Below are 11,111 nucleotides of genomic sequence, written 5' to 3'. Positions count from 1 at the left end.
TAAAAAATATATTTATTGATTTCAGACAGGAAGGGAGAGGGAGAGAGAGATAGAAACATCAAGGATGAGAGAGAATCATTGAGTGGCCCGCCTCCTGCATGCCCCACACTGGGGATTGAGCCTGCAACCTGGGCATGTGCCCTGACCAGGAATCGAACCGTGACCTCCTAGCTCATAGGTCAATGCTCAACCACTGAGCCACGCTGGCTGGGCCAATCAACAAGCATTTTAAAAGAATCTCCACAGGAGGTCTCTGTCAGAGAAGGCTCCAAATGTTGCATTGAGATCCTCCTTAGAGGAGAATCCATGGGGGAAAAGCAATGGTATCAGATTGCTATTGTCTTCATAAGTAATGTGGGGACAAAACCATTTTTGTTTTCTTCATCTATTGATTTCTTAAGTATTTAACTACGTGCTAGGGATGGGGCCATTTTGAATTATGTTTTGCTATGTAGAAACCGGTATAAGAAATCTTCTATGAAAACATAAAGATAGTAAAAGTATACTGATTACAAGCAGGGAAAAATGTATGTGTATACTCAAGACTAATTTAGTTGATTGTAGTGTTCTCAATTTTAATAGCTGTATAAAATTGTATCATGTTGACATACTAGTTTGCTTAGTCATTTGCTTTTGTTAGTCATGTAGATTTTATTTAGTTCAGTGTTTCTCAAAGTGTGGTCCCAAGAACCATTAGTATCATTTTGGAATTTGTTAAAAAACAACAACTAGTTCTTGGGCCCCACCCCAGACCTACTGAATCAGAAACTCTGGAGGGGGGTGGTAGAGCCCAGCAATTATACTCAGACAAGCCCTCCTGGTGATTCTTATGTATGCCAAAGTTTGAGAATCACTGATTTGTTCAGTGTTTTTCAACCTGGCACTACTGACATCTCAGGTAGTTTTTGTTTTGTTACGGAGGGCTGTTGTGGCATTAGAGGGTTTTTACGGCATCTTTGACTATAGGCGCCAGTAGCACCCCCCCACTCCCCAGTTGTGACAACCAGAAATGTCTCCAGACATTGCCACGTATCCCCTGGGAAGGGGCAGAACTGACCCTGATTGAAAACTACCAATCTAGTTCTTCACAATAACACACAATGATAATAGCATGGCTAAGAAAGTTATTTTATCAAATAACCTTTGAGGTTTTCCCTTAGATTTGATCTTCCATAAAGGGCATGAACAGATTTATAATTTTAAAAGACTGAAGAGTATCTTGGTTCTAGAAGAAACTCTGATGTTCAGCCTTAAGTTCTGGTCTTGGTAAAGGTGGTATTTGTTTCTCTAAGTAGATTTTCTTGGTAGCTCATCCTCTCTATTAACTCTACCCCATAGGGCTTGGACTGTGGTCCTGAGAGCAGCAAGAAGTATGCTGAGGCTGTCGCTAGGGCTAAGCAGATTGTGTGGAATGGACCTGCGGGCGTATTTGAATGGGAAGTTTTTGCTCGATGGACCAAAGCCCTCATAGACGAGGTGATGAAAGCCACTTCCAGGGGCTGCATCACCATCATAGGTAAGGGGTCATCTATGAAGCTACTACCAATGTGAGCTGGCAGAATTCTGATCAGAGGAAAGTAGACGGGAAATGGGTAAGTTTTCCTGGGTTTCTTGGCACAGTGATTCTTGAGAGCTAAACAGTTATATAATTTGTGGAGGAACCTCTTAATGAGATGGAGTTGGGGTTTCATCAGTTTCTGGTTTGGGCTTGCAAGTATATCATTCTGAAGTTTTGGTGCCAATTCTTTTTTTTTTCCTCCTTTCCCATTTTTACTTGGCTTCCATTCAACAGGTGGTGGAGACACTGCTACTTGCTGTGCCAAATGGAACACAGAGGATAAAGTCAGCCATGTGAGCACTGGGGGTGGTGCCAGTTTAGAGCTCCTGGAAGGTGAGGTTCTTCATTGGTTTTTTGGCTTCTTTGAGGGAAGGATGAGGGTTATGCAGTGAGAGGTGGGTAGAATGGAGTGGTGATAGTAGGTAGTGTTGTCATTAGCAGTCATTTTTAGCTGGGCAGTACAAATGGAGGAGCTTGAAATTAATCTCCTGCCATCTATTTGAGGTGGAGAGGGGCCTATAGGAAAACTTATTCTCAAAGAGGTTATGGTCTAGTAGACCTGGGACCCAAAATGTAAAAGATAGCCAACTTCTGGCTATCTATCATAAAGAAGAGCTGACATATTATTGGGAAGATAGAAAGTGACAGATCTGGCTTAGTGAATCCTATCGTAATACTGTCTCTTTGTGTATGCTCTCTCAATAACAGGTAAAGTCCTTCCTGGCGTGGATGCTCTCAGCAATGTTTAATACTTTTCCTGCCTTTTGGTTCCTATGCACATCCCTTTAGTGAACTTAGTGCTTTCCGCATCTCTACTTGATATTAGCTAAAATCTTCCCCCATGTCAAGATTCAGCTAATGGCCAAGAGACGCAGCCCAGGAACACTTAAACGGTTGCACAGAAATTCAGCTCATCTTTACTGCACCCTGGACTTGCTTCCATTCTTCAGGATCCCATTTGAGTTTCTTAGTGACTAAACCATTATACATCCTACAGTGCATATATTTATATTTTGTCTGTTAAAAAAGTAAGCTGTTAGCTTAATTCTCTTCTTGGAGTAGCTTATTCTGATTAGCTTTGTCATTGTTTCACTACTCGCATGAAAACCAGGTGAAATTCCAGTTGTAGGGAGGGAGGGAGACAAAGTTGGTGATCTGTTAAATAAATAAAAAAATATTCATTGAAACTGGGATTCTTTTCTTGTCATATTTTGTTAGGTAGAGTGAGAACAGACTTTTCAAAGGATCAAATCTACATTTCTGAATGGAAGAAATGGGGCATCAGTGGTGGGGAGGTGGGATTAGGTCAATGTCTACTCTTTTATGCCACACATTGTGATACTTTATTTTAAATTTTATTTTTATCTGTTACACATGAATGCAATTTTTTTAATATATAGATTTTTTTTATTTCAGAGAGGAAGGAAGAGAGATAGAAACATCAATGATAAGAGAGAATCATTGATTGGCTGCCTCCTGCACGCCCCCCACCACCACTGAGCCCACAACCCCGGCATGTGCCCTTGACCGTAATCAAACCCTTCAGTCCGCAGGCCGGCACTCTATCCACTGAGCCAAACCGGCTAGGGCTAATTTTTTTGAATATATGTTTTTATTGATTTTAGAGAGAAGAAGGGAGAGAGAGAGAAAGAGAAACATCAGTGTGAAAGAGAAATATCTATTTGTTGCAACCCACATGCACCCTGACCAGGGATTGAACCTGTAACCTGGTTATGTGCCTTGGGGTGCACAAGACAATGCTCAACCAACTGAGCCACACTGACCAGAGCCACATGAATATAATTTAAAGTCAAGGCTTATAACAAAAAAATAGGCCTCATTTCATTCCTCCCACTTGTGATTCCCACTCCCCAGAGGTGATTGCTTTCAACTCTTAGCTTTTTTATGGTATTTGCCTCCATATTTTAAGTAATATGCTTATTCTGTTAACTTCTAATTTTTTTAAGAAAGGTGTCTATTAATTTTATACATGGGACAATTTAGCCCACTTATAGACTCTCCCACAATACTTCCTATTCTTCATTCTCCCAATATAGTTTTATCATAATTCTAGATTAAATCTATAATTGTAAGTATTCACAGCTGAGTTATGTCATATGCTATGATTACATTTACTTATGTAACTTTTATTATTTTTTTACAGGAAATATCTTTATTCATGAGTTCTGTTTTTATTTTTATTAAATTTATTGGGGTGAGATTGGCTAATAAGATATAGGTTTCAAGTGTACATTTCTCTAATACATGATCTGTATATTACATTGTATACCCACCAACCAAAATCAAATAATCTTCTGTCACAATATATATGGCCCCCTTTACCCTTTACCACCCCCTACTCTCTGGTAACCACCATATGTTGTCTGTGTCTATGAGTTTCAGTTTTATATCCCACATGAGTAAAATCATATGGTTCTTAGTTTACCTTCTTCTGACTGACTTATTTCACTTCCATAATATCCTCAAGGTCCATCCATGTTGTTGCAAATGGCACTATTTTATCTTTTCTTAAGGCTGAGTAGTATTCCATTATATATAGGTACCACATCTTCTTTATCAAATCCTCTATTGAGACATTTTGGCTGTTTCCATGTGTTGGCCACCAGGAATAATGGTTGCAGTGAACATAGTGGTACATATATCTTTGCAAATAAATGGTTTCAAAATTTGCTTGTATTTTGTTTAGGATTTTTGCATCTGTATTCATCAGAGATATTATTGCCAGGTTTTGGTACCAGAGTTATAATGGCCTCAAAAAATGTGTTAGGAAGTATTGACTCTTCTTTAACTTCTTGGAAAGAGTTTGAGAAGAATAGATTTCAAATCTTATTTGAATGTTTGGTAGAATTCACTCATGAAGCCATCTATCTGGTCTTGGACTTTTTTTGGGGGGAGGTTTTTGACAGTTGTTTCATTTTCCTCACTTTATGATTCAGTCTAGGGAGCTTATATTTTTCTAGGAACTTGCCTATTTCTTCTAGGTCAGTGGTTGGCAAACTGCGGCTCGCGAACCACATGCGGCTCTTTGGCCCCTTGAGTGTGGCTCTTCCACAAAATACCACGTGCGGGCGTGCATGTACAGTGCAATTGAAACTTCGTGGCCCATGTGCAGAAGTCGGTTTTCGGCCTGGGCGAGTCTATTTTGAAGAAGTGGCGTTAGAAGAAGTGGGGGTATGTTTGCTGAGGTCGACCCCTCAGATTGAGGACGTTTTTAGCAAAGGGAAGCTTCGGAGTACCCTAATTAAGTGCATAACAATGTACCTACCTATATAGTTTCAGTTTAAAAAATTTGGCTCTCAAAAGAAATTTCAGTCGTTGTACTGTTGATATTTGGCTCTGTTAACTAATGAGTTTGCCGACCACTGTTCTAGGTTATTGAATTTGGTGGCCTATAGTCTTTCATAGTATTCTAGTATGATCCTTTATATATCTGTGATGTCTGTGGTAACTTCTTCCATTTCTGATTTTGTTTATTTGAGTCATGTTTCTTTTATCCTTGGTCTAGGCAGGATTTTGTCAATTTAATTTTTTTAAATTTCTTTATTGATTAAGGTATTACATATGTGTCCTTATCGCCCTATTATCCCCCAACCCCCACTCATGCCATCACCCCCCTGTTGTCAATGTTCATTGGTTAGGCTTATATGCATACATACAAGTCCTTTGGTTGATCTCTCCCCCTAATTTTATTAATCTTTTCAAAGAACCAGCTCTTTGTTGTATTAATTTTTTGTATAGTCTTTTTGTTCTCTATTTCATTCAATTCTTCTCTAATTTTTATTATTTCCTTTCTTTTGCTGACTTTGGGTTGCTTGTATTCTTCTTTTTTTAGTTCTTTAAGATGTAATGCTAGGTTGTTTACTTGCAGTTTCTCTTATTTCTTGAGATAGTCCTGTAAAGATATAAACTTTCCTCTTTATTATTGCTTTCGCTGCATCTCAGGTTTTTAAAAATATTTTATTGATTTTTTTCAGAGAGGAAGGGAGAGGGATAGAGAGTTAGAAACATCGATGAGAGAGAGAAACATCGATCAGCTGCCTCCTTCACACCCCCTACTGGGGATCTGCCTGCAACCAAGGTACATGCCCTTGACCAGAATCAAACCTGGGACCCTTCAGTCTGCAGGCCGACGCTCTATCCACTGAGCCAAACCTGTTAGGGCAATCTCAGAAGTTTTGATATGCCATATTGTCATTCTCATATCTTTTGATCTCACCTTTTATGTATTTGTGTTTATTGAACAAAGTCTTATGTTTTTTATTGTAACAAAAATCAACTAAGTCTTAAGATTTGTTTACATATTTAAAAAAGCAACCTAGATCCAGTTGCTTAAGTTTTCATGTATTTTCTATTTACTTTTTTAAATTAAAATAAATTTTCCCCTTAAACAAACCATAACATAACACCTTATTAGAGATGGCCTTGTTGGAGTTCTCTGTGCTCCCATTCCAGTTTGTCCTGGCTGCCCTTTCGGTAACGCTCTCGGGGATTCTTTTCACCTGCGTTGGATCTCCCCTTTCCTGTATTTCCTTTCTCCCCTCTTTCTTGGTTTACTCTTATGAAACACGAGACTCCAACTAGCTTCCTGAGAAAGAGTGCCCGGGAGGCAACATTTTGAAGACCTTATATATCAGAAAATATCTTTATTCAAACTTGCCTGTTTGACTATAGAATTTCAGCTTATATATCAGTTTCTCGGATTTGAAGACTTTGTTTCATTGTCATTGCTGAAAATCATTCTGCACTTGATCTTAGCCAAAAGATCAAGAGGCGATTCTAGTGACATTCTGATTATTGTTTAAGTAATTTTACCTTCCTTTTCCTTTCCTGTCATTTTAATGGGGTTTCTGGAGTGAGCAGAGGTAAACATGAAATTTCAAAAGTCCATGTTTAACCAGAATTTCTCTGCTGGGCATTTTGCATACTAAATATCTATTTCACCTTTATGGATAGAGAAGTACTTGACCTCTTGGACAGGATCACAGAGCTAGTAAATAACAGCAGGTAGTCAGGTCCAGATTTGTCTAATGGCTGGTGCTTCTTATTGTGCCTCCCTGAAATAATGCTCCTAGACTAGCACTTGTTTGTTTAACTTTTGGAGAAAACAGCAAAAGAAAATTTTGGTGATTTTTTTTAAACAAAATAAAAATTTTATGGCTCAATTTTTTTCTTAAAAATACATTTGTATTTTAATTAATATTGTCCCTATAGTTGTAATTAATTTTAAAATGCACCATGTTTCTGCATAACTCTAATGGTATGCTGTACCTTCGATTGAAAAGCAGAAATTCTAGCCTAATCTTTTTGAAGATGAGACCCAGACATGCTACCCATAAATCCAGCAAATTAGTGTCACAGCTGGGCCAGAATTTTAGCATACTGATGACTCTGCGCCCCCCCCCCACACTCTGATTGCTTTTCCCCTAATATTTTATTATTTCAAATGTACATAGGAATTGAAAAAATTGTAAAAATCCATAAACCTAGCACTTAGACTCTATAACTGCCAATTTATCCATCCATCAATCTGACTGTACCTTTTAAGTACTTTCTAATAAACTCTGCTTCCAGGATTTCCCCCCATTTATTTGGGTCATTAACCCAGAGTGAATGAGGAAATGCAAATATTTGAGTACCTGCTTTATGCTTAGGACATAATGGAGGGAATGTAAGATAACATTTGTCCCGAAGGAGTTTACAACTCTTTGAGGACAATTTATGAGCATATAAACTAGAATAGTGCAAGGATGTGCTTCCTGATTTAATATAGAATTAGGTATTACTGATAAAACATGGCAAGTGTTTAGGCTCAAGTGTAGCATATTCACTTTCAAAGCCTAGACAATATATGCATGCCTGTATACAGATGAGATTATACTCTTCATGTCAAAAACTAATTCAATCCCTTTGGCTCAGTGTTTTCTGCTTCCCTTCTTTTCCTTTTTTATGACCAAACCTTCCCTATAGGACATAATAAGAAAAATCAAAAAAGAGGTACAGAATGAGACTCCTTTCTACCCAAGTTCCCTAGCTGCCAGTTTCCCTCCTTAGAAATAACCACTCTAAGACTGGTTTCCTTCAATGTGGAGCTATTTAATGCATATAAAAAGCATATCTATGTGTGCATATACATATAAATCTATTAAAATATATATGGTGGCATATTATACACATGACTTTGTACTTACTCTTCTGATTAGTGTTTTCTTCCTTACCTTTTGAGTACTTACTTCCCTGCACTCTGGACTTCTTAGACCACAGTGTGCATTTTATCTTCCATTCTCCCACATGCTGGCTGTATTCCAATATTCATACTCCGATAAAAGACACTTGTTTCCTATTTGTGAAAGAATGAACTTGGGACATCAATGTCCTCACCCCAATTACCATCAGTACCTCTTAAAAAATCCACCTAGAAGCTGGAGGACAAGAGCTGCCTTAAGTCATTCTTGAAGCTAGATTTGGTGGAGGTAGTTAGGGAAGGATGATCTGCAAGATAAAGTGGTCGTCACCTCAAAGAGCAATCCACCCACTGGCTGACCTAGTAAGTGAATGAACATTCAATTACATGTATGAATTCCCACCAAAGACAGAGCATGTAATGTTTTTTAACAGATTTAAACCTCTATTTCATTTTTATTTTGCTTCACTAGAGTCATATGCTGATTCTAAATAAAAGCAAACAGTTCCCTGATTTAGAATTAACTCATCCATTAAATCTTAATTGCTTTTTGAGCCTCAGAATTACTGGGCCTTGTTCATCTTCCTTGAGTCTTTTTTTAAAAATCCTCACCCAAGGATATGCATTTATCGATTTTAGAGAGAAAGAGAAACGTTGATGTGAGAGAGAAACATCAACTGGTTGTCCCCTGACTTGCCCCGACCAGGGATAGAACCTGCAACCCGGGTATGTGCCCTGACCTGGAATCAAAACCTGCAATCTTTTGGTGTACAGGATGATGCTCTTAAGTCAAAAAAGAAAGATAAATGATACAATTTTTTTTATTAATAATCTTGGAACAAATACATTAACAATTCATTAGTTATATAACATTTTACAATTTTAAAAGAACTTTCACATATATCAATTAACCCTCACAACATCCCTGTGAGGTAGGCAGGGTCGGTGTTATTTTCTTGTTACTAGTGAAGAGAACATGGCTCAAAGGTAAAGTAAGGTCACACAGTTGGTAAAGGATGGAGCCAGGACTACAACTTAGGCCTTTTGACATGCTGCCTCCCTGAGAACATTCAAGTAATGATTTCCTATGCTATATATAGTGAACATTTCTCTCCTATGATGTTCATCAGATCTGTTTTTATAAGTTTGATACCACCTTTTCCTAACATCCAAAAACACTCAAAATAAGACATTTCTTCCCTGTTACTGGAGTAATTCTTTATCAAGTGGCATCCTAAGATAAAACTTTGTGTTTTAAATTTTGAAAATCCTCAAATATGAAAATTCATTACAGGAAATTCTGTAAAAGTAATCATATGTTGAATATATGTCAAATTTACTTAAACAGAAACTGTACAAACCTATTTATATTTTTGAAAACTTAGCAATCTTACCCAATAAGGTATTTAGATGTGTATAAAAAGGGAAAGGTGTTTAGTAACATTACTGGGAAAATCTAAGCAGAGTGTATCTAAGTGCAGTTCACATCACACTAATTTGTTATTGGCCTTCTACAGGAAGGAAAACCATTAGAAAACTTTCAAGTGTGACCCCATCTTAAGTGTGACATCCTCAGCAACAAACTAGAAAAATGATCTGAATTATACCAATAGGAGGAAGGTTCAAGCAGTAGTGATCAAAGCATGTATGCATGTGGTAAAATACTTGCTCTTCAGTGGTTTTGCCTAGGTCCAGTGTAAATATACTTATCAACGCAGATTTTAAGCTATAGCATCATCTATGTTAAATTTAGAAATGTGAAATATGGTGGAGTTATCAACTTGGAATATAAGACTGAAACTGAATGTAAACTACCTATCAAAAAGAGAGTAAAGCTCAATGGGCATAAAATGCAAGGGATAACAGATTGCTCTGGTATAGAGAGAAAAAGCAAGTGGAAACATCCAGGTTAAAGTGAACTGTAGAACAGCAGGCATATAAAACAGGTTTTAAATATATGAAAATGATACTAAGGTGTATTATTAGGAATGATATTTTTAAAATTCCAGTTTTGGCCTTTTAAATTTAAGAGCAATAGGGAGAAACTTAAGCCTATGGGGAAAAGATGGTGCAGAAAACAAATGGGATCTAGAAACGGGGTTGAGGAGGTAGGAGGTTAAGGAAAACCAAGAAACAAATACATTCAAAACTGGATTTAGAATCTTAAATACATCCTCTCCAAAGTATTTACTAAGTTGAGAGAATTCTTTATAAAAGTTGGTGACAATAAAAGTGACTATTTTAACTTACAAAAGAAAGTAGTACTTGAATGTAGATTAGAAATTATGATGTAAAGATTAGTTCACACTGATCAGGCCGCAGAAACTGAAACTTAAGTGCTATTGTCAGTGATACATGGCAGAAAACTGCTTCCAAAAACAGAATTGTAGGACTCAACATTAATGAAACTATTAAATAATTGCTTAACTTTTTCTACTTGAAGCCTAATGAAAAAACATTGGCAGCCTTACTTAAATCTAACAGTTTACATAAATATGAAAAATATTGCAGCTGTCTTTGTTTTCCAAGATAAAACTTGAGAAGATCTAGAATGTTCTAGTTCAGTATATTGGGCTCAAAACCAACTATGCATCTGAAATGCATCTAGATTATTTCCTTACAGAGTATCACTGTCATCATCATCTTCATGTTTTCTCTTCAATGGGTTTGATTCATTGGCCGTGTTCTGTGATGAAACCATGTTGGCGGTAATAAGAATATTTTTTGGTCCAATCATTGAAGGATTAATCAGAACATTCTGAACTGCAGTTGCTGCAGGAACTGTAAACAGAGGAGAAAACATCCCCAAACTATGAATTACCCAGGATCAGAAACAAATGGTAAAAAGTATTCAACAGAGTTGAGTGTAATTCTAATAATTTCCATAGGATTAAATGCAACTACATCATAGAAGAAACTCAGGTAATTATAATTATGCTGCATTAAAAGTTGAATTAAATTTTATTTATTTTAAATATATTTTTATTGATTTCAGAGAGGAAGGGAGAGAGAGAGAAACATTAATGATGAGAATCATTGATTGGCTGCCTTCTGTACGCCCCCTACTGAGGATCGAGCCCACAACCTGGGCATGTGCAATGCTCAACCACTGAGCTATACCGGCCAGGCTGAATTAAATTTTAAATACTTAAATTAGTATCTAGTATAAAGTTAAAGGTTTTATGTTAGGAGAGACCAAGATGGCGGCATAGGTAAACACCGAAGACTGCTGCCACAAACAACCACTTCAAAAATACAACTAAAAGACGGAACGGACATCACCCAGAACTACAGGAAGGCTGGCTGAGGAGAGACTCTTCAACTAGAAGGAAAAACAACAGCATACCGAGG

The 11,111-nt window shown here is 37.3% G+C and overlaps 2 protein-coding genes across 3 annotated transcripts in view; one reads left to right on the top strand and one right to left on the bottom strand.

Moving 5' to 3' along the window:
- Positions 1–2,749, top strand: part of PGK1 (phosphoglycerate kinase 1) — a 31,656-nt gene extending 28,907 nt beyond the window's left edge. The window contains exons 9-11 of the mRNA XM_005872861.2: positions 1,339–1,516; positions 1,793–1,891; positions 2,267–2,749. Of these exons, the coding sequence (XP_005872923.1) occupies positions 1,339–1,516; positions 1,793–1,891; positions 2,267–2,307 (318 nt within the window). The 3' untranslated portion in view covers positions 2,308–2,749. The remainder of the gene's footprint in view (positions 1–1,338; positions 1,517–1,792; positions 1,892–2,266) is intronic.
- A 5,814-nt stretch (positions 2,750–8,563) lies between these two features.
- TAF9B (TAF9B RNA polymerase II, TATA box binding protein (TBP)-associated factor, 31kDa) overlaps positions 8,564–11,111 on the bottom strand; it is a 14,185-nt gene continuing 11,637 nt past the window's right edge. For both annotated transcript variants that reach the window (XM_005872858.2, XM_005872860.2), the window contains one exon: positions 8,564–10,541. In XM_005872858.2, coding sequence (XP_005872920.1) covers positions 10,378–10,541 — 164 coding nt within the window. In that variant the 3' untranslated portion in view covers positions 8,564–10,377. The remainder of the gene's footprint in view (positions 10,542–11,111) is intronic.

The sequence above is a fragment of the Myotis brandtii genome, unplaced genomic scaffold (assembly GCF_000412655.1).
Source record: "Myotis brandtii unplaced genomic scaffold, ASM41265v1 scaffold394, whole genome shotgun sequence".
Taxonomy (NCBI): domain Eukaryota; kingdom Metazoa; phylum Chordata; class Mammalia; order Chiroptera; family Vespertilionidae; genus Myotis; species Myotis brandtii.
Note: the sequence above shows the minus strand (reverse complement) of the source record. Positions and strands in the feature narration are given on the sequence as shown.